The 22,214-nt window shown below is 53.0% G+C and overlaps 3 protein-coding genes across 9 annotated transcripts; 2 read left to right on the top strand and 1 right to left on the bottom strand.

Moving 5' to 3' along the window:
* Positions 1-1,822: 1,822 nt before the first annotated feature.
* On the bottom strand, positions 1,823-4,841 carry TMEM205 (transmembrane protein 205). Its single transcript, XM_051971578.1, has 4 exons — positions 4,730-4,841; positions 4,286-4,406; positions 3,156-3,325; positions 1,823-2,479 (listed from the first exon to the last, which is right to left on the bottom strand). The coding sequence occupies exons 2-4, from the start codon at positions 4,383-4,385 to the stop codon at positions 2,168-2,170; spliced, it is 582 nt and encodes a 193-aa protein (XP_051827538.1). The 5' UTR covers positions 4,386-4,406; positions 4,730-4,841; the 3' UTR covers positions 1,823-2,167.
* Positions 4,842-4,982: 141 nt separating this feature from the next.
* Positions 4,983-10,146, top strand: CCDC159 (coiled-coil domain containing 159). 3 transcript variants are annotated; one of them, XM_051971573.1, is made up of 15 exons: positions 4,983-5,224; positions 5,331-5,389; positions 5,619-5,779; positions 6,112-6,197; positions 6,775-6,942; positions 7,234-7,267; positions 7,391-7,542; positions 7,630-7,711; positions 7,965-8,160; positions 8,433-8,500; positions 8,761-8,837; positions 9,052-9,161; positions 9,531-9,607; positions 9,704-9,827; positions 10,035-10,146. In XM_051971573.1, the coding sequence occupies exons 1-14, from the start codon at positions 5,201-5,203 to the stop codon at positions 9,793-9,795; spliced, it is 1,386 nt and encodes a 461-aa protein (XP_051827533.1). In that variant the 5' UTR covers positions 4,983-5,200; the 3' UTR covers positions 9,796-9,827; positions 10,035-10,146. The 3 variants fall into 3 exon arrangements, with proteins under 3 accessions (XP_051827533.1, XP_051827532.1, XP_051827534.1); XM_051971572.1 differs by having other exon boundaries at positions 4,986-5,224; positions 9,704-10,146; XM_051971574.1 differs by lacking the exon at positions 5,331-5,389 and having other exon boundaries at positions 4,989-5,224; positions 9,704-10,146.
* Positions 10,147-10,626: 480 nt separating this feature from the next.
* Positions 10,627-16,513, top strand: PLPPR2 (phospholipid phosphatase related 2). 5 transcript variants are annotated; one of them, XM_051971567.1, is made up of 9 exons: positions 10,639-10,948; positions 11,695-11,796; positions 12,067-12,255; positions 12,338-12,460; positions 12,608-12,882; positions 13,042-13,218; positions 13,418-13,540; positions 14,345-14,396; positions 14,788-16,513. In XM_051971567.1, the coding sequence occupies exons 1-9, from the start codon at positions 10,654-10,656 to the stop codon at positions 15,120-15,122; spliced, it is 1,671 nt and encodes a 556-aa protein (XP_051827527.1). In that variant the 5' UTR covers positions 10,639-10,653; the 3' UTR covers positions 15,123-16,513. The 5 variants fall into 5 exon arrangements, with proteins under 5 accessions (XP_051827530.1, XP_051827527.1, XP_051827528.1 ...); XM_051971568.1 differs by having other exon boundaries at positions 12,142-12,255; XM_051971569.1 differs by having other exon boundaries at positions 10,856-10,948; positions 12,338-12,473.
* Positions 16,514-22,214: the final 5,701 nt, after the last annotated feature.

The following is a 22,214-nucleotide window of genomic DNA, read 5'->3' on the forward strand; positions in this document are numbered from 1 at the left end:
CTTTCCAATATCCTGTTTTGTCTAATATTAGAATGTTAAGTTTCTTGAGAAAAGAAACTCTGTCTTGCTCGTGGTTGTATTCTCAGTACTTAGCATCCAATCAGTGGATCCTCGATATGTGCTTTATGTATCTTTTTGCTTTCCTGAGCTTTGGTCATCATCAGCAATCTACTGGACACTTCAAATCTTGGCATCTCAAATTAAAAATGGATCTCATTGTCATCCTCTCTGCCTCCCTTCCCCATTTCTGTTAGGAGAATCTCACCCAACATATCCAGCCAGTTGCCAAATCCTGTTTCTACTGCCCCATCTCTTGAATATTCTCCCTTCTCTCTGCCCATCCCTCCATCATCCTCACTGGGACTCCTACAACAGTCCACCTCTCTGCCTTGTCTATCCCTACCATCCCCTGGAGAGCTTGCAGATCTGGCCCTATCCCTATCTCCCCTACTCAGCAGACTTCACTAGTTCATTCTTTCTTGTACAGCTCAAAACCCTTTACCTTTCCACATTCATGCTGTGTTCCTTGTACAAACTCTTTGGTCAGATTGTCTTTGCTGAACGTACACTTCATCTCCCATCTCTATCCATCCTCCCATTATTCCATGTCTGAAATAAGCGCTTCTCTAACTCTTGGAGTCCTTGGCTTCCTTCAGAACTTCTGTCCTCCAGCTGCTAGTGCCTTACCTCCCACTCCCAGTTCATCTTTTATGTTTTGTCTACAATCTCTTCCTTAGAATCTAAGCTCCATGTGCTTTTTTCCCCTTATATCCCCACCTTCTCGCTCTCTGCTTGGCATAAAATAGGTGTTAAAAAAAATTCTTGTTGACCTGGGTTCAAATACTGCTTCTGTCACTTGTAGCTGTGAAACTTTTGAGCAAGTCACCACCTTTCCCAGCTAAAGTTTCCTTATCTACAACTGAAAGGGACAGACTCAACAACTTCTTTAAGAGAAAAGGGGTCCCTCCCAGTCCTAAACTCATGCATGACCTTTTGATTTTCTACCTTCAATTCTCTTCACCACCTCCTCTAGGAATCCCAAGTTCCCTTCAAAGCTCAATTTGTGCAAAGTCCTACATGGGGACTTTTAAAAAATTCACCCAGTTAGAGCTTCACCATATTTTCCAAAATCAAAATCATCTCTCTTTTCTATTAATCTGTGCACAAGTTACTGTACCACTTTCCCTATTAGAATGTCATCTCCTTGAGGATAGATAATTTTTCCATAGCCTTAGGCAGTGCTTTAGTGTTTGGCATAGAGTAGGCATTTAATAAATGCTGGTTGAAGAGAATTAGGCCTCAAGTCTGTCTAGTTGTTAAATGAATGCATTTGGATTAAATGTGTATCTGAATATTTGGAGGCTTCAGAAGAATGGGAAGTGAATTTGAAGGATGAATAGGATTTGATCCAGTGGAAAGAATCTTGGCTTAAATAATAATTTGAGATGCCAAGTCAGAAGTCCTGGGTTCAGATTCCACCTTTGAGATTTCCTACGCGTAACCTCAAACAAATCACTTAGGTATCTTTGTGTCTTAGTTTCTTTAACTATAAAATGAGGGGATTGGACTTACATGACCTCTAAAGTCCTTTCTAGCTGTAACTCTTTTTTTCAAGATCCCTTTAAGCTCTAAAATCTTACGATCAAGAGACTAGGTCAATTGGAGCCATCTCTCTGTGAGGCTAGTGCTTGGTCATATTCTATCCCAACCAGGACAACTGACCCAGATTAGATAGCGAGAAGATGCTGTTCTGCTGCAGGGGAGAGGATGTTGTAGGTACAATTGTCTTCCCTAATTCTAATCTTAGTCACACCACAGGCAATTGTGAGAAACCCTTGTTTAATAGGAAATACATGATACAGAATCACAGTGGCAGAAAGTCTCCGGTCTGGCCCAGGTAGCGAGAGCCCCATCCAACACCTGGAACAGCCAGGGAAGGAGGAAGAGTGTCCTGGATCAGAAAAGGCAAATAGCAGCATGGCAGGAATTCGAAGCCATGGCCCTGGAAAGACAAAGGATACGGGAGGAGGCAGGACCTCCTCTACTTCTTGGCTGTGTGATCCACAGTCAGCTGAGCAGAGTCCAAGTGAATGTGGTCTATGTGGTTAGATTTGGGCCCACAAGGAGCCGGAACCCTCCTCTGGGCAGCGAGAAGAGGTCCTACTTCCTACAGGCTTTGGAGGTGCAATGCCAGGAAGGCAAGACAGATGCCATTGCTAAGCAGATTCCCCAAGTTGCAGAGGGAGGAGAGGCCATGATAGTGGAAGAAGGTCTGCCGAAGGGCTCGATACTTGGGATCTTGCTCTCGGAGCCGCCGATAGGGGTCTTGGCCTTGGGCCTGGGGAGGTCCTGGGGGTTCCCCACCTAGACCTCGCTCCTTCTCCATTGCCTGCAGGGCCCACATAGCAGCTGTAGTCTTGGGCTCCAGCCACCGAGCATTCAGGCCCGACAGAGACAGGCTCAAAGCCAGCAGGCCCAGCTGGAAGGGAAGTACAGTTAGTGGGGGGCTGGCCCTGGGACACTGGCCAAGGCCCAAGGTCGGAGCCGAGGACAGGCTTGGGGATCAATAGCTGTCTTCCGGGGATTTCAAAACAGCAGGACAGGAGAGAGAGGGTGAAATCCTCGTTCCTGCCAACCGCCATTATTTACATAATTTTAGTTATGCACTCCAGAAGCATTATATTATCCAGGGGCAAAGTTAAGAGAATATGTGCCCTATACCTGGCAAGGTAAATACAGTAACTTCGGCAAAAAGGAATTTGGAGTACTATCTTGGATGGGCTCCCACTCTGCACACCCCATATCTGGGGCATCGAGAAGGCGTAAGAGGAAGCAGCCAGATTTCCCCCTCACTCCCATCGCGCTTGAGAATGAGGAGCCAGTGGGTGGGACCCACTACCCCAGGGAGAGGCCTAAACCCTCCTGCAAAGACTTAAGTCCCCAGCCAGGCAGGTTTCAGAACAATGAACTGAGTGAAAAACAGAAGCCAAAAACGAGGCTCAGTCATCAGGACCAACTCCAAGAAATAAAAGCTACATAAAGTGGGAGCCAAATGTCTTGAAAGGCTGCAATGTCCTGGGGTCTCTCCAAGCCCATGTTTGCTAATCTTCAGCCTCCCGGGTCTCCAGCCCCACCTACAGCCTCCTGGTTGGTACCTGACCAGCTTCTGCCAGGGTAAAGCTGAGCTTCACCAATGGGTGATGGAACAGGAAGATACCCAGGCTGATGGCGGCACAGACCAGGGAGACGTGGAAGTAGAAGGGGAAGAGTTTGCTCTGGACCAGTCCAAAGGTGTGGCGAGGCAGCCCCCGGAACAACACAAAACCTAGCGGTAGAGGGGGAGAAGAGTGCAGAGGAGGCTAGTCGGAGAGAATAACGAACATATCCTGACTTTGCAACTTGGTTCTTGTGCGATTGGGACAAGTCATTTTCTCTGAGACCATATCCTCCTCTTTAAATTGAAGGGATTGGACAAGGGAACAGATCAGCCTCAATTCCTGGAAATTATGCTCTTTTGCACAGAACCCAGGCTCTCAAACAGGAAAGACAAGGATAGGGAAAGGTTAGGCAGGTAACAGGTAAAAATCCCAGAGGCTCTGGGCCTCAGGTTGCTGGGGGATCATGGATATGAATTATTGCCAACAATGTCAGAGGAGACCGAGGCAGTAGCTTTTGCTGAACAGCTCTTTTTATTATAAGGGAAGGCTCACTAGGGCTGGGTATATTCAGAAACAACTGAGGTATAAATGAAAGGAACCGATTAGAATAAAACCAAGGTGGTCCAGATGCTTAGCATAGTACCTGGCACCCAGTAAGCACTTAAGAAATTCTAGTTGATTAACTGTTGGAAAATTCCAGTTAGAAGGGAACCTGGGAGGAGGGGGGGGAGAAGGGGAAAAGATTCCTCAGGGGTTAATGACCTTTTGAGCATCCCGAGTAGACGATCACACATCCAGGTACTACTTAAACACCTCCGTGGAAACTGCCTTTTTTTTTCTTTTTAAACTTTTTTTTAACGTCTTTTTAAAAACCTGCTTTCTTTCTAATGCAGAATGTTAGGTTGGGACTAGGAGGCCTGAGGCTGCCTTACCAAGGTCGGAAAGTTTTGTTGTCTTTTCCCTCGCTTGGACTCTTCCCTAACTGGAATTAAGATCTGTTAACAAATGCCCACGGTCCCTTCCAGCTCTAAGCGGGGATCCCACGAACTCCGGAGTTTCCTCCTCCCTCCCCGCCCTCGGCCCTCAGCAAAGAGCAGAGTCCAGGTCTCTGGGGGAGGGGTACGTACCTGAGATGAAGGTAACCCAAACCTGCATGCCCCACGCACCGGACAGGATCAACACCTGGGCCACCTTGGCCAAGCCTCCCGGCTCCACCTCGGAAGCCATCCTGCCGCCCTGGCTCCGCACCTGGGGGGGAGGGAGAAGAAAGAACTGGGCTCCGAGGCCACCCGCCCCCCCTTCCCAGGAAAGAGCCGGCGCACCCGGCATCCCAGGGCGGAAGAACGCAAGCGGGCCGGCTCCCTGTACCGAGAGAAAGGGAAGGGAAAAAGCCGGGCCGACTGGCGAGTGGGACACAAGGAGAGAGCTCCCGGCCTGGGGTCCGGGGAGCCCCTTCCCCAGTTTTGCGCGTGCAGGGACCTGGGACGTCCCGGGCTGCTCGAAGCCAGGTTCTGTATTCTATGTTCCCCGCCTTCCCCACGAGGGGCGCCCAGTCCCGGGAGAGGCGGTACCTAAGCTCCGCTCCTGCCCAGCGGACCCCAAGCCTCAGCAGCAGCAGCCCTTCCTTCCCCACCACCTTAATGCTTCAGCCCAAGCATTCCCGCCCCGCCTCCTCGCTGAGCTTCGGACCAGTCCCATTGCGAGTTCTGTAGCGTTTACCCCACCCCTTTGTTTTTTAACCAATCAGTAAGAAGAATATCTATACAAGACCCACCCACCTTGTTTCCTACCCCACGGCCCCTCCTCTTATCTCTTCTACGACTCAGGGATGATCCAATCACTTTTCGCCTCAGGTACTGATGAAGAACGCAACCAATAGGATTTCGGAATCGCCTCCGTGGGGGTAGAGCTACACACAAAGGCTCCGCCCCTCCTCTGTGACTCTTGACTCTACCAGAGTCTACCCCTACCTTATCTCTGTATGGTGTCTCCACTGGATCAAACTTCATCGCTCCAGCAAGGGACTTTTTTCGCGGTCCCTGATGGGCTTAGAGTATGAGCAACTGGTAGGTATTTCAATTCTATGAATATTTATTGAGTGCCTGCTGTGTTCTAGGCCCCCAGCAGGAGGAACCCAGGGCAGTTTTGCCTTACCCCCAACTCCCCCCCCAGCAGGGGCCACGCAATGAGGACTCTATGGACCCGACTCCCCTCCAGATGTTCTCTCCCAGGTGCAAACATCTGGCCTTGGCATCCCTAGCATCGAGTTCCATTTTAATGGCTGGGTCGGGCGGGGGCGGGGAAGAGCGGGAGGGGACAGAATTCCTGTTGTGGGGTCCAGGGGTGCTTCCAGATGTAGTCAGTAGGGCTGGTGGGGGATGGGAAGGGGGGCAGAGCAGGTGGGGGGCGCCTTGGGCACCCTCCTTACCCACCACTGAGTATTCTCCTCCTCCACCCAAGTGATTGTGTCCTGGCTGGAATTCCTCGGGATCCTGACAACTCTGGCGTGTCCAGTCACTCTCCATGCTCATCCTCCTCAAGGGAATGTGCATTGCAGATTCATTCCAAGCCTGATAAGCTGGGTGTTGTTGGCTTTCCCCCTCAGAAGCCTTGGGGTTTGGGTAAGTGGGGGGTGAGGCGGTAGTTTGGAGGCCTGGGGACCGAAGCCGGGGGATGGGGCCCCTGGGCCTGAGGGACTAGAGCGGAGATGTCCTGGGCAGGACTTTGGGGGTGGGCCGGTAGGAGCACAGGGAGCTGGGGCTGAGTCACCCAGCGGCCTGGAATGATGGAGGTCTTGGCGGCTTAGAGTCATCTTGAAAGAAGGAGCCCAATTTCTCCCAATGACTCAGGAAGAATGATTGAGGCCCCCTTTATGGAGTTGACTTTGACTTAAGGATGAGGAGGGGCGTGATCCCTAAAGTGTCATTGATATAACCCAATCTCTCCATGACAGGTGTGGTTCATAACATCAACTCAGATTCCCAGAAGCTGAAAAATGATAAGAAGGACTCCCTGAAGGATGGACATCTCAGTTTCAAGGTCACCCCTTTGTTTTCTCAGAGTCCCCAACTTTCCATGTCATGTAGTGTAATGGGGGGAGCACTGGACAGATCAGGAGACAGCTTGATTCATATCCCAGCTCTAATATGATATCTGGATGACCGATCCTTGGTCACTCAGCTCATTCTGTTTCTTTATCTGTAACATGGGTTGGTGGAGATGTGGACCAACCTTGAAGAAGGTTGTGAGAAAGCATTTTGTACCTTTAACCTGCTAGAGAAGTCAAAGCTATTCATTTATTTTATTTTTTTAAAGCTCTTATTTTAGAAGCAGCGTGATTCAGTAGATGAGAATCGGGGCTCTTAGAGTCACAAAGATATGGATTCAAATCTGCCTCTGATTCTTAGTAGCTATTTGAACCTGATTGAGCCAGTGCACTCTATGAACCTCAGACAGTTTCCTAGGACTTAATTACTATTATAGAAGGGAAAGGCTGTTGATCTGTTTGGGGAAAGGCACATCCCCACACCTGCAAAATCACGGCCCTTTCATAGGGCTTGAGGACTGGGGCTGCTGTGATGGCCTGTGATGTGATTGTGTCATCCTGACCCTGCAGAAATGGCTGATCTCTGAGGAGACTGTTTCCTCAAACCAGAAGCTGAATGGCAGTTCAAAGGGGAATGCGACCAGGAGCCGGAATGGGAATGGGAATGGGAACAGAAACCGGAGTCGGAGTAGGAGCCTGAGCCCAAACCCTAGACCCCCAATGGAAGCCAGTGACCAGGTATATGCATGTTTTTATATGTGGATGAGTCCAATGGGTGCCCATATATGTACACCAATAAATGGCTCATGGGCTTCTTCAAGTGCAGCCTAGTTTCTCTATCCCCATGCCTCAGTTTCCCTCCTGTGACTTGAATGAATGGGGAGACCTTACAGGATTTAGGGGAGGGAAGAAACCAAAATTGGGGTAGAGTTGGGCCCTAGAGGTTGTTGAGCCCTGGGGAGTAATTGGGCCCAGGATCTAATATACCTTTTCTCCTTTTCTCCCATGATCTACCATGCTGGTCCTCAGAGGAACTTGGAAACTGACAATTCTAAGGCCCAAGGTAAGTTAACCTGGGGCAGTTGGAGTAGGGAGAATGAGGGCAATAGTCTAAAGAACTGGAGGAAGCAAGGGCTTTTTTTTTCCTGTGGAATAGGAAAATTCAGATTGCTCTCTCCCCTTCCAGAACTTTCCTTGCCTGATGGGATGAGATGGAAAATAGGGACTGTGATCTCTGATCCCCCAAGCAAAGTGTCTACCATCATGATTCCTGACACACAAAAGCTCTTAAGGATAGACTTGGATTGCCTGAAAAGTCAGCTTCTAGCCCAGACCAAGGTGAGCAGCACATCTCCTTCTCTTTTATCCTTTCTGATGTTGACCCTAAACCTTCTGATCATGTTTTTGGACCCTTCCTGTTTCTAGGCCTTTGAGTTCTTGAACCACTCTGTGACCCTTCTGGAGAAAGAAAGCAGCCATCAGAGAGTTAAAATTCAGGCGCTAGAAGGTGAGGTTGGGTCTGAGGAGTCAAATCTCTAAGATTTGTAGGATTTAGACTCAAGATTAAGGATGGGGAGGGGTTTCCAGGGCTTCATACCCATCCCTTCAGAAACTAGGTGTGGGATTGAAGGGAATTTCACAGGGTGATCCCCTTTCTTCCCAGAGGGCTTTATAGGAGGAGAGTCGGAGAGAAGGCTACGGTCAGGAGGTAAGGGTCAGGTTAAGATCAGTTATCACACTTTCCATCCTTCTCTTGGCAGAAGTGATGAGCCTGTCTTGCTGTCCATCCCAGGATGACCTCATGAGACGAGGGGCAGAATTAGGGAGGCAGGAGCTCTGGCGGGCACTGGCTCGGGGCTTGCAGGAGGTGAAGGAAAATCTTCGGGGGAGTGAGGAGGTCCAGCGGGGTCGTACCACCCGTTCTCTACTACAGCTGGGCCAGGAGATTCGGGAAAGGTGTGGATCCTGGCTAGAGAGAGAGAGAGAGAGAGAATGTGTGTGTGTGTGTGTGTGTGTGTGTGTGTGAGAGAGAGAGAAAGAGAGAGAGAGAGAGAGAGAGAGAGAGAGAGAGAGAGAGAGAGAGAGAAGTGTGCTGAAAGATTTCTGAGAATAGAGAGACCTTAGAGTAAACAGGAGAGCTAAGGAAGGAAGAGATGAGGAAGCTGTGGGAGGTTGAGTTGGTAACTCTGTTTGATCCCTCTCCCCAATCTCCCCCCCCCCCTCTTCAGCAAGAAGTTCCTATGGGAGGAGCTAGAAATGCTGCAGGAAGAGGTGACCTACATCCAACAGAAACTCAGTATGTCCCCCCTACCCCGACTTATCACCCCCTTGTCCCCTTCTTCTGTCTCTTTATCCCCATCTCCCCTTTGTCAGAGGGCTCTAGTTTCTGGGGATGAGCCATCCCTTCAGACCCCCCCTCCATCCCTGAGGAATGAATGGAAATTAATATTGGGTCAGTTTTTCTCTTCTTATACCTTCAAGATCTCAGAGGGAGGAGAATCCTACTACTATTTCCTGAAGCCTCCTTCATCCTTTTGTCCCCATCCCTTTATTCAGAATCACAGGAAGAAGAAATCACCAAAAACCTGGTGAATATCAAGAAAATGCAGAAGAATCAGGTGAAATGTCGAAAGGTGAGAGAAAAGTGGCTCTGAGGATGGGAAGGGAAGATGACCAGGGAGGAAGAAAGCAGAATGTCCAAAAATCTTTATTTGGGAAATGATATTTCCCTTCTATCTCCAGCTGGGCCAAGTCTAAGGGCTGAGCTGAGAATTCCTGATGTTTGTGGGGGAGAGGAGGTGAGGAAAGGGCCTTATCTGGGCCCCTTACCCACTGCCCTATCCTCAGGTCCTAACAAAGATGAAACAGCAAGGGGGCATGGTGGTATCTGAGGATGAAACTAAATCCAAGGACTGGTGGGGACAGGAGGAGTTGGAGGAGGAGCTGAATGACATATGGTAAGGAAGAAATTCAGGATGTCCAGAGACCCGTTCCTTGAGCCCAGGTTTTCATAAGGTTTCCAGGGACTTGTATTCCTTCAGATCCCCTCCAAGTCCCTAGTTAATGCCAACTTTTAAATAAGGCCAGTTACTCCCTCTCTCCAAGTCTCAGTTTCCTCATTTCTAAAATGGGCGGAGGGAATTAATTGGGCTAAATGATAGCCAAGAACTTTTCCAACTCTGAAACATTCCTGTGAGCCTAAGACTTGTTGGGAGGTCACATGATGAAGACTCCATGGCTGGAACTCTATTATGACCTGGGTCCCACACCTTCCTGTTCGCCCCGTCCAGATTCTGGGTGCACATTCCGGCCCTTTCCCTCACTAGGTCAGCTGTGAACACGCTTCAGAATGCCATTGAGAGTTTATCGCTGACTGGAGTGAAGCACCGTGGAGTCCTCAGGAGTGAGTGCCCAGGGGGAGGAGAGACTCTGGAGAAGAGAAAAATACCTTCCCCCAAGACTCCATTCCAAATACCCCTTCTGGAATTCCCTGGCACAGGCCGGAGGGTACGACGATGTGTGACTCCACCGCCACCACCAGCCTGGGCAACAGATTCGGATTCGGATGCCAACCCACCTCACAGTCCATAGCCGATAGCCCCGACCCATGCAAGACTCCTTCAGTATGGACCCTGACAAACTCCAACCCCTGGACCATCCCCCCGACCCTCAGCCCTAGATGGGGCTTCTTCAGGACCTCTGACCTCAACCCTTGTTCTCACCAAACCCTTCCTGCCCCGGCCTCCACCCCAGCCCCTGCCATTGCCCCTACATCTCTGAGTAACCCTGATGAGGCGCTGACCCTTCCCCTCACCAATCTGTCTCCACAGGCTGAGCTGCTGGGACCTGCCTGATCAAGGGAAGGGAGACCTCCTTGAAGGGGCCTCAGCCCCCCAAAATCCCCTAAGAGAGAAAATAAAATAGGAATGGCCCCTTCCCCAACACCGTCTGGGTTCATGCTGCCCCTGCCCCTTCTTCCTGGCTCTAGAAAGGGTAACTCAGGCGGTCTGGCCTCAGCGGCCAGCCTTGGGAATGAGTTCATAGCCCAGTCAGAGCTAAAGGGAGCGTGAGTCTGTGACCTTGGTCAAGTTAGAACGCAGCCGCGGGGAGCCCCAGGCCCAGGCTCAAACTGTTCCCAAGCCACGCTCCGAGATGCGGCCTTATCTGCGTCCCGACCCCGCTCCACCGGGCCGAGCGTCTCAGGCCAGAAAACAACGGCCCTGCCCCTTCCTTTCCCCAACCAGCGGCCGAGCCAAAGCTCCCGCTCCTTCGTTCCGCAAGCGCTCCTTAGGCTAGTGCCGGGACGTGGCTAGGCGCGAGGACGCCCTGGCCAAAGGAAACAACCGCTGTAGGAAATCTGGGGCCGCTACCTGCGCCGGGCCAGTCCTGAGGCCGGACGCGCGCTCCCAGGCCAGGATGGGGGCGGGGGGCCAGGGAGCGCTTTCGCAGATGCCCCGCCCCGGGGCTGGCCCGGTGCTAATGAGCCGGCGCACGGCTGGCGCACTCCCGCCCCTCCCTCCATCCTCTCTCCATCCTCCCTGCCGCTCTCCGGCTCCGCTCCCGAGCTTCGGCCGCCCGAGCCGCGGCGCCTGCAGAGCCAGGGCTAGGCTGCCCTCCGCGTCCGCCTGTGCCCTCCTCGGCCCTCCACACCGGGACATCCGGGACCAAGGCCGCCGGCTGGGCCCGGGGCTGGCCTTCCCCGCCGTGGGACGTGGATCCGGGCCATGGAGCGGCCGTGACCCAGGTGGCGGTGATGGGGATTGGACCGTGATGCGGGGTCTCCGCGGGCGGGGCGGGAGCGGGAGAACCGTGCTCTGGGGTGATGGGGGAAGGGCACCTAGGAGCGCGGGGTGACGCTGGGGAGAAGTGATGGGGGAGGGGGAGGCACCGTGTGTGTCTGCCCGCCTGTGCGAGGCTACGAGTCTGTGTTCGCCCACTCGCTCCGGCTTCCCCTCCCAACCACACGCGCACACACACACACACACACACACACGCGCACACGCGCACACACACACGCGCACACACACACGCGCGCGCGCACACTCTGCCGGAACCACCGGTACAGACGGGGGGAGCTGCGGGGGAGGGGGCCTGGCGTGCTGACTCTTTGGATGGACAGGTCACAGCCCCTTGGAGGAAGGAGAGGCTGGGACGGGAAAACAGAAGCCAAGTGGCCCAGCCCTTCCCAGTCTTTTCGGGCTTTGCACCCAGCTGCTAGCAGCAGCCTTCTCCAAGCACACAGGCCTTAATCTGGGGCGGTTCGGAGCGGGGGCTAGGTTCCTGGGAGCACGTTCTGACGGTGGCCGCGAGGGTTCCCTTCCCGCGAGCAGAAGGCTAAGGGAGAGGCTGAGGCAGCGGGCCAGTGGCTGGCTTGGTTAGACATAACAGACCCAGTAAAACCTTAAAAACCTTTGGGGTGAGGGAGAAGAGGAGCCTGCGGTCCTAGGGGCTTGCAGTCTGGGGGCCTGCGTGACTGGGCCTCTCTCCCAGGCCCCCGCCAGTTGTCCCCCTCATCCCGATCCGGCCATGGCGAGTGGGCGGCCAGACCTGAAGAGGAGCTTCTCCATAATACCCTGCTTCATCTTCGTGGAGGTGAGGACCCCGCAGAGCAGCGTGGAGGTTTGGGGAGAGGTTTCTGGAAGGGGAAAAGATGCTCTCCCTTTGACTCACTCTGTTCTCTCTTCTTGGGTGCGACGTCTCCATCTCTGTTGTTGTAACTTCTCTTTTTGTCTCGTCTCTTTCCTTTTCCGGCCTCCGTCCCTTTGTCCGTCCTTTCTTCCCCGGCCCCCTCCCAATCCCCTTACCTGGAGCCCCTCTCTGCCCCCTGGCTGTTTTGTCCCCGACCCCGGCCCGGCCCGGCAGTCAGTGCTCCTGGGGGCTGTGGTACTTCTCGCCTACCGCCTGGAATACACAGACACGTTCCCGGTGCACCTGCAGGGCTTCTTCTGCTACGACAGCGCCTACGCCAAGCCCTACCCGGGCCCGGAGGCCGCCAGCCGCGTCCCGCCGGCTCTCATCTACCCGCTGGTCACCGCGGGGCCCGCCATCACGGTAACTCCCCGGCTCGTGAGGGCGGGGGTCATGGAGGAGGGAGGAGAAGGACCCCCGCTCCAACCCCGGTCTCTCCTGCCAGATCCTGCTCGGAGAGCTGGCCAGGGCCTTCTTCCCGGCTCCGGCCTCCGCCGTGCCGGCCCTGAGAGAGAAGACCATTGTGTGTGGGGACTGCTGCCGCTTCAGCCCAGCCCTCCGAAGGCTGGTCCGCTTCCTGGGTGCGGGGTCTGAGTGGGCACTTAGCGGGCGGGGGCAGGTGGGGGTCAGTTTGGAGGGGCCTGGGGGGAAAGGACGAGGCGAGGGTTCCAGGGCCCCCTCTGGGCTCTCATCTCCCTCCCGCCTCCCCTTCCAGGCGTCTATTCCTTTGGCCTCTTCACCACGTCCATCTTTGCCAACGCCGGGCAAGTAGTGACAGGGAATCCCACCCCGCACTTCCTCTCGGTCTGCCACCCCAACTACACAGCTCTGGGCTGCCCCCCGCCAGCCACTGACAAGCCTGGACTGGACCGGTATGTCACAGACCAAGGGGCCTGTGCAGCCGGCAACCCCGCCCTGGTTGCAGCTGCGCGACGTGCCTTCCCCTGCAAGGACGCGGCCCTGTGCGCATTTGCGGTCACCTACACGGCGGTGAGTCTGAGCCGCAGCTCGAGGGAGCTGAGACAAAGCCCCGGACTTGGGCCGGATTTGAAACCGGGAGGTCGCCCCCTCAATTAGGCTCAATTTTCCAGTCCCTAAAGCAAGGGGCCTGTAAAGTGCCCCCGTGATGCTCTTCCTTTCCTCCTCCAGATGTATGTCACCCTGGTGTTCAGGGTAAAGGGCTCCAGGCTGGTGAAGCCTTCGCTCTGCCTCGCCCTGCTCTGCCCGGCCTTCCTGGTGGGGGTGGTCCGTGTGGCTGAGTACCGCAACCACTGGTCCGATGTGCTGGCCGGATTCCTGACGGGGGCAGCCATCGCCACCTTCCTGGTTAGTCTCTGCGAGCCGGGCCGCCCCCTCCCCTGTGGGATGCAAGTGGGAGGAGGGTAGATTGCCTAGAAAAAGAGGGAAAATGCAGCCTTCGGGAGGGAGACGGGAGCGCCCCCATTTCCCAGCTTCAGTTGTGGGTCTGGGCCAGGCTTTGGTCTCTGGCAGGTAAGATTCCTGCCGCCCTTTATTCCTGCCTCAGGTCACCTGTGTTGTCAACAAGTTCCAGAGTCGCGTGCCTCTAAGCCAGCGCACATTCAGATGGGAGGGCCTGGCCACAGTACCTGCCATCGAGAACCCCCTTGAAAAGTTAAATTCAGCCCAGGTAAGGGGCAGCTGACTGCGCCTCCCCCACGTTTCTCAGTTCCTGATTTCTCTACCCAGCCGGTGAACTACAACCTTGGACTTCTTCCCTGGTGCCTGGTGAGGGGCAAGCTAGAGGCAGACAGTATCTGGGTCTTGAGAGTAGGGGTCCCCAGGTGACATTAGGGAAGCTTGGGATGGGGCTAGAGATGGGCCCATCCACCCAGTCACTCACAAACACGGTAGGAGGAGGGGGGCCCAGGAATGCTCCATCCGGTAAAGGGGCGTTTCCTATATTATGGAAGTCCTAACCAAACAGCCTCCTAAAACTGGTGGGGAGGGGGGTTCTCCATGGAGGAACAGCCATAGTATAGTGGAGAGAGAGTCAGAGGTCCCAGACTCAAATCCTGGCTTTGCTATTTATTAACTGACCAGAGGCAAATTACTTCATCTCATCAGGCCTCGGTTTCCCTCTCAGTAAAATGAAGGGGTTAGACTGAATGATTTCTAAGGCCTTTTGCTTGCCCACCCCCACCCCTGCTCCCATTTGGAGGTCATGACCAGTGACCTCTAACTTGGGATCCCATCCTTGAGAAGGATGGTAAAGGGGGGGAAGTATGGTTAATGCTGGAAACTCTTTCTCTTCCATGTGCCCCCTCCTTTCCCATTCTACCCCCTTCATTATTGCCCTCCTGGTGTCCACCCTAACTGGGGGGGGGCCCTCAGTCAGCTCAGGAACAGAAACAGGAGCCGCCGGGACAGGGCCAGGGGCCAGGGCTGGGGCCAGCCGGGCCACTAGCCCGCTCCCTCTGCCTGTCTGTCTCAGGAGCCCAAGACCACTGCACCCCCGCTGCAGCCTGCCCGACTCACCCCACCCAGTGAGTGAACTGCTCTCCCCCTCCCCCAGAACCTACCCAACACACCCAGCTGATCTGGTCCCCCTAACTGCTCCCTGGGACCACCCCCTCCCACCAGCCTCCCCTCCCTCTCTGTGCCCCCCTCCTCCAGCCTCCACTGGCTCAAATGATGGCGTGCAAAGGGCACTGACTTGGGAATCACTCTGGATGGTCCCTAAAATACTTTCCAGCTTAAAATCTGAATAGGTTCAGGAATTGTCAGAAAACAGCCTGGAAAAGTACCATTCCCCCTCCCTCTCATCTTAGAGCTCTTTCTATGAGTGGCTGCCAGCCCCAGCCCTATTCCCTGCTCCCTAAGCCTTCTGTGCTTTGGAGATTCCTACCCCAGCCTTGTACTTGCCTGTTTTCCCAGAGCTGCAGAGCTGTACCCGTCGGGGCCACCTGATCCCCAGCTGTGTGTCTTCCCGGGCCCCCCCGATGTGTTCTTCCCCTCGTGTTCCCCGCGCTCGAGTGAGGTCTGAGCCGACATTGCCTGCCATGGCCCCTGGGCCCAGCCAGGGCCCTCCGCCATCCCCTGGACCATCCGGGGCCGGCGGGGGTGGAGGTGGGGGTGGCCGGGGCCGAAAGCTGCTGCTGCCCACTCCTCTGCTGCGGGACCTGTACACCCTCAGCGGACTCTATCCCTCCCCCTTCCACCGGGACAGCTTCAGCCCCTACCTGTTTGCCAGCCGGGACCACCTGCTGTGAACTCAGGTTCCTGGGTCCTGAGCGCTTCTGGCCCCAGACACCCCCTGGAGCCCGATGTCCTCAGGCTGTGTCTTTGTGTCTCCCGTGTGCCTGTGTATGAATGCGTGTGTGGGTGTGGGTGCGTGCCCGCCTGCGTGTGTCCCCACTGGTCAGTCCCACATGGGCGTGAGGATGGACAGAGAATTTAAGGAAAGTCCAGGTCAGAGTGGGTACCCCCTCCAGCTGGCTGGGCCCCAGGAGTGTCTCCATTGCCAGGACTGGGAAAGCTGAGCCGGGAGACCCTCCATTGTCCCAAGGTCTGGGGGGGGGCAGAAGCTTCTCCTTTTTAGACAAAAGTTCATAGAAATAACCTTTGACCTCTTACTGTACCTTGAGGGCCTCCGTGTCTCAGAATTGGAAGGGTGGTTGGGACAGTGTGATTCCGGCCAATGAGGAAGCCCATGTTTCTGAGACCTGGGAGTGGGGAAGGGGGACATGGGGAGGAAGGCAGGACACCGGCAACTGAGTGTTCTTGGTATCTAAGAATTACAGGGAATCTTGGTGCTTGCCAGGGTGGAGCCCTAGATGTCTCAGAAGCCAATAATGGGTAATAATTCCTAGTGACGGACCCTAGGTATCTGAACATTCTTGGGGCTGGGATGGGGACCGGGAAGGCAGGTTCAGCCCATGGGAGCCCCTTCTGACTGTTCTAAGACTACAGCCCTCTCTAGACAGCAGGATGAAGGGAAGGAAGCGGGGAATCTGACCTGGGGGGGTGGCACTGGATTGTCAGGGTCCTGCTGCTGAAGCCACGTTTCTCATTTTCTTCCCGTTGCAAGGTCCTTTGATGGGGCAGTTCCCACCCAACCCTGATAGTCTCCCTTATCCTCCCAGCCAGGCTGGGTTCTTCACCTTATTCCCCTCCAGAGTCCCTCAATTCCCATCATCCCAGTGACCCTAAACTCTGAGTTCCTCTCTAGCCACCATTGTTTCTACTCTGTGCTCTGGGACTAAAGTGGGGAAAAGGGAGTAGTGGAGCAGTCTCCGAGGTCAGGGTTTTCTCTGTCCCAGGCGCCCCTCCCTCCCTCCCTTGGTCCTAGATTTGGAGGGTTAGGGTTGAGGGGAAGGGGATTCACTTTTTGGACCTAAGGTCATAGTCTTGTGATGGAGATGGGAGAGAAGGTAGTGTTGGAGACCTCCACACTACTATAGCTTTTGTGCCCTGCTTCCTCATTTCTGCCTCCATCAAAATCCCACAAAACACAAAAGCGACCTTTTCCCTTCCTGAACTGGCTGTGCCAGTCCCAGAGCACAGTGCTCCCAGCGGGCCTGCCCCTGCCCAAGGGGGCCACAGAGAGACTCTCCTCCACTTCCAGTTCCACAGCCTTTAATAAAGATGTTTGTATCAGAAACACCCCAGCATCTGTGTCCTCTGTGCCTACAAGAGTATCCATGTGACTATTCTCTCTCTGACCAACGGGGTGCCCATGTGGTGTGTGAATATGGCTGAACCAAAGAGCCTGGACGCAGAGCTGAGCCCCTGAGACTGCCCCCCTGCCCCCTGACCGTCACCACTCCTCAGGGGTAGCCAGTCCCTCAGCCATGTGGAAACCCGCTGCTATCCTGGCCCGGGAGTCTGTCTCCTCCAGCCTTTCCTGGGAGCTCTCCAAAAGCAAAATTTACAGCTAAGTCCCCATAGTGAATGAGCCAGGCTTCTGTAGGGGTCTTCGGGGGCTTTAAGGTGGGCTGCCATCAGGACTGATGTGCCCCCCGCACTTGTTCACAGATTCTGACGTAGACCACCCTGGGCTTCTGTAAATGAATGGCCCCATCTCCAAGGTCCTTCCAAGGCTGAAGCTCTCTGATTGTTAGGTGGAGGTTAAGGGTCTCTGCCTTTGGGAATCCCACCCCGCCCCCGTCTCACTGTGTCTGTGTATGTGTCGTTCTTAGTCACATGCAGACCAGGGCATGCTCAAAGGTCACAGTCATAGATACAGAATCAGGGTTTTTGGGGGGATGCTTGGTCCGGTCACTCCACATTCCCAGGGATGGGGTTGGGATGGGAGCAGGAAGGGACTGAGGCCCTGTTGCTTTGACCTGCCACCCTGGTGCAACTAGAAACCATGTGCATCGCCTTTCTCCTCTCCCCCTCCCCCCCAGAAAGGGGGCGCGGGGGCGTGGCCACAGCAGGGGTGGGAGGTGGAGGGAATAAGTGGAACTAGGGTCAGAGTAGCCTCCCCAGGCCCGGGTGATGTCGGGGTTCCTGATGCTGCTCTGGGCCGGGCCCCCTTCTTTGAACGCGATTAGCATGATTAAGGGCAGGCTGACTTGGGGGAGGTGGGAATGAGGAAGGGAGAAACCCGTTGGGGTTGGAGGCTTCCCGCAGATGGGGGCTGTCCAGGGAGGTGCCCTCTGGGTGATCTTCACCTGCGCCCGGACCAGTTCCAGTCCCTCAACTACGGGGCGGGGGCCCTGGGGGGGCTTTTCCAGAAACAGAGATTTCTGGAGGGGAGGGCGGGGAGCTGGGCCGGGCCGGGAAGGGGCGAGTCACGGGCTGCGCAGGATTCTCCCGGGATCCGCAGACAAAGGGTGAGTCCGCCCCCGGCCCTCCACTCACCCCAACCCACGACCCACGCTCCCAGAACCTTGGCCCTTGACCCTCAGAATCCCCAATTTTCCATGGCTTGGGCCTCTTTTCGCACAGGTACCGACCCTTTGACCCCCCAGAACGCTGAAACCACCCCCCCTCCAGGCCTTGACTCCCAAAACTCAGAACTTCCCAGTCACTGGAGTTTCAGAATCCCTCAGGGTCCTGGCTGGGGCCTTCCCGCTGGAGCCCCCTACTCCGCGGAAGGCTGGAGTGAAAGCTGTCCCTATTCTGAAGCGCATCTCCGTGCCTGTCCCCCCCCATCTGCACCCCGTTTTCCTCTCAGTGTTTCGGGGCTCTCCGTGTCTCCTTTCCCTTCCCCCACACAGTTATTACCCGGACTCCTTTCCTACCCTCTCCTCACTAGTCCCAGTCTGCCTGGCCTGCCCAGGAACAGTGGCCAGCTGCCCCTGTCCGGTCCGATCCCTCAGGATCCTCCAGGAAGCGGGAGCCGGAGCCGGGCGCTGTCCGCGGTTCTGAAGCCGGGCCCGAGGCTGGAGTAGGGGGTTGCGGGACCGCCCCGCCCTTGTTCACAGCCCCGCCCCCAGGGTGTCCCGGGCCTGGGGATCTGGAGAGTCCTGGAGAAGTTCTCTTGGGCGATAGAAGAGGGCAGGGGGACTCTGAAAAGCAGGACTAGGTAACGATGCACTGCAGGGCTTCTGGGGATGAAAGACGGTCCTGTTCAGGCATGAGTTGGGCTGACTTTCCTCTGAGGGCCATTCCAACTTTTAGATTCCGGATCTCGGGGCTTCAGGAACTGGAAGGGAAGGGGTTGGTCCCTGGGGGCCTGGAAGAGCATTCCAAGGGCGAAGTGCCCCACTGGCTGATCGCTTGGGGGTGGGGGGTGGGAAGGGGTGGGGGTGAGCCTGGGCTACCCAGGAGGCCTGTGGATGTGGCTAAGAGGCCAGGGTTCTGAAGTACACCTGAGAAGAGAGGATCCCAAGGTGGGGTCTGGGCTCTGAGGTCAGACTGGGCTTGGACCAGACCCAGCTTGCTTTGTGACCACAAGCTTGCTGGAGCTCAAGGCTGCTATTGCCGTTGCCACTGACCAGTGTGGCCAAGAACTCCCTGCCTGGGCCCTCCCCCCTGGCCGGACCCCCACGAGGACGGGTATTCTTGGTAGATAATACCGATGGCGCTGTTATTGCTGGAGAATACACGTCGTCGAGGGGAGGCGTCTTCACCGACCCCTGAATCCCCAGTTCCCACCTGTTCCAAAAAAGACAGAATCTGGTCAGGGAATGGGGACTTAGGGGGTGGGCTGGGATGTCTCTCTAAATCTTTATATCTCCCTCTCCATTTCCCCCTCCCCTTTTCCATTTTCCATCTCCCACTCCCAACACACATATTATTCTCTGTCACATCCTAGCCTCTTTATCCACCCATTCAGAGTAAAAGCCCTTGTAATGGCTGGGGATGAATCAAGAAAGAGCAGTCTCTGGGAAAGGAGAAAGAAAGGGGGAGAAGGAGCCTTTCTTCCTCTAATACATCCCTGTTAACCCACCCAGCACATATGTCTGAGAAGCTAAGGGTGTTTTACTGGTGTGTATCTGTGGGAATGTGGGTGGGGGAGGAGAGCTAAGCTTGTAGGCTGAGGGTGTTGCCCAGGACTGGGCATGTGTGAAGGGGAGTTGGAAGGAGGGAGGCTGAGCAAAGCCTTTGGACTGAGGCTGTCTCAAGGTCCATGGAGTGGCAGCTGGGGTGGTAATGGTACTGAGCCTGTAGGCTGTGGAGGGGTCCTGATAGAATATGTGTTTATGTGCTTTGTTGCCACTGCTCTGCTGCTGCTGCCGCCGCCGCTGCTGTTTCCTGGTCTCAGAAGCCTCCACCCACCTGGGATCTCCTAGCAACAGCCTCTCTGTGGTTGCCAGGCAATAGTGCTGGGTTGGGGAGTGATTGACAGAGGGAAGATGGACAGGCTGAAGCTGTGGATGATGCTGGGCAAAGAAGCTGAGCCAAAACCATTCGCCTATCTCTCTTTCATCTCCCACTCCCCGGGGCATTGGAGTGCTGTTCCAGTCTGTGGTCTACAGTCTCTAGGATTTCTGGAACATAAAACATTCCTCCCATCTGCTCCCAGTGCCTGAAACAACAACTTGTGTTTTAGAAAACCACCCTCACACACAAACATTTATTCCCACATGCCTTACTGACCATTAATATCTGGGACAAACCCTTTTATGTCTCTACACATATGCATATGTGTGCCCCAAGTCAGAAGAATTCTAAAACCATACAGTTCCTCTAGCATGTATGATAGGATTAGAATCTGGAAGAGAATTTAAGGGTCACCTAGTCCCACCCTCTCATTTTACAGATGAGGAAACTGAATAGGGAAAGAATATGTTCAAAATCATATCATGAATCCCAGCTCTGCTGTTTTTACTTGTGACCTTGGGAAAGCCCCACTGGCCCTTCATGGATCTTAGTTTTCTCATCTGTAAAATAATAGCTTCTAAGTATATGTGTGTCTGTGTGAAGTGAAATAAGTAGCAAAACTCAGGTCCAATTTAGGTCATTCAGTCCATGGTACTGATGGGCCAAGGAATCCCTGGTGACAGAACTCTGCTCAGAAATCATTCTTGTCCACCGGTGGGAAAAGGAAAAGAAAAAAGGGAGAGAGCAGAGAGAGGAATGGGAAGACAAAAAGGAGGAAGAAAAGAGAAGAAACTCAGTGTTGGAATTCAGAGACCTCCTCATTCAATCCGTTCCTCACATGAAATTTTCTCTATGACAGTCATTCCAAAATGGTGAATAAATCCAATCCTTTTTCATTAAGTACTTGCATTCAGTTTTGATTATCTCCAAGTCTTCCTTCTCCAGGCAAAACAGTCCCAGTTGCTTCAACTGAGTTGTATATGTTGTAATCTATAATCTCTTTACCTCCTCTCAATTTGTACATTGATCCCAGAATTGGAAACAATACTGCAGATGTGGTCTAACAGATCTCTACTTCCCCAGACACTATGTCTTTATGCATGCATTCTCCTATTGTTTTAGTGTTGGGGTCTGTAGGACATATTTTTGTCTTATTTCATGACTAGTTCTTCACAATATAGAGCTCCTTTTTTACAGTTGCCTAGGTATACTTCTTTTGTCCAGTTCTTGGGCATTTGATTTTTTAAATCCAAGTCTAGGACTTTACATGAAATTTCTTTTGTCCAAATTTGTTGGGATCTTTTGAGATTCTAATTTTGTTATCCAACATGGAATTTCCCTACCAGCACAAATATTTTCTGAATTCATACAAGTCACTATTTAAAGCATTGGATAACAAAATACCAAGGACAGAACCCTGGAACACAAATACATTAAGGGTTATTTTTTGGGTCTGGTTGTTCAACCAGTTCTGAATCCAACCAATTATAAAAGTCTCTAGCCAATAACTCTCCATTATGTCCATAAAGTCAGCATGAAACATTGTCAGATGCTCAGCTTGAAATCTAGATACAGCATTCCCCTTTTCTGCTTGCTTAGTAACCCTCTCAAAAATAGAAATGTGGTTAGTCTGGCTTGACCTGTGTTTGATAAAGCTATGCTGTCTCTTAATGATCATTGCTTCTCTTTCTCACAATCATTGCTTTAATAACTTTATAACTCAGGTGAACATAGTTATCATCCCATGTAACATAGGACATTGAAGTACTAAAGCAATTCTCAAGTCACTTGTTTTGCTTTCTTAATAATATCTTATTACTAGCGTTGATTTAGTGTCTACTATGTGCCAGTGACTGTGCTAAGAACTTAATATAAATTATCTAATTTGATCCTCATCACAACTCTGCTAGGTAGCTATTAATATGCCGATTTTACAGATGAGGGAACTGAGGCAACCAGAGGTAAATGTCTGAGACTGTATTTGAACTCAGGTATTCCTGACTCCAGGTTGTTCTAGCCCACTGTGCCACCTAGTTGCAATCTATAGGAAGGCAGGGTATTATTAATTAGCAAATGAGAGAACGTAGTATGTTGTTTTCCCACCAGATGGCACACTATTCTAGCCAACAGTCAAGTGGTCATGGGAAATGAGGCTCCCCTAAGTAGGCCTGTAAGGCTTCATTTGAGACTTCAGAATAGCTTAAAACACACACACACACACACATACACATATAGGATTCAAAATTCATACTATAAAAGTGAAATGTTGCTAAGAAAGATATATTTTTAAATAGTGTAGTACATGTCAATATAAAGTAATTATTAAATAAAAATTTAAAAAATTTTTAAAAATAGTGTAGTACAATTAAATAACTATAGTCATAGAATTTATAGAATTCATCCTGAGTTCTAGGTTAATCTAGGGGTATGTTTGAAAACGTTCTCACTAATTAACAAAATTACAACATAATAAACCAAGCTCAGAATCCCCAACAAAGTTCATTATATATTTAATGAACTGAATACACCTATTTTCTAATAGTAATTACATATCTATATATGAAATCTCTTGGATTAAATAAATATCA

Source organism: Antechinus flavipes, chromosome 1 (genome assembly GCF_016432865.1).
Source record: "Antechinus flavipes isolate AdamAnt ecotype Samford, QLD, Australia chromosome 1, AdamAnt_v2, whole genome shotgun sequence".
Lineage (NCBI taxonomy): Eukaryota > Metazoa > Chordata > Mammalia > Dasyuromorphia > Dasyuridae > Antechinus > Antechinus flavipes.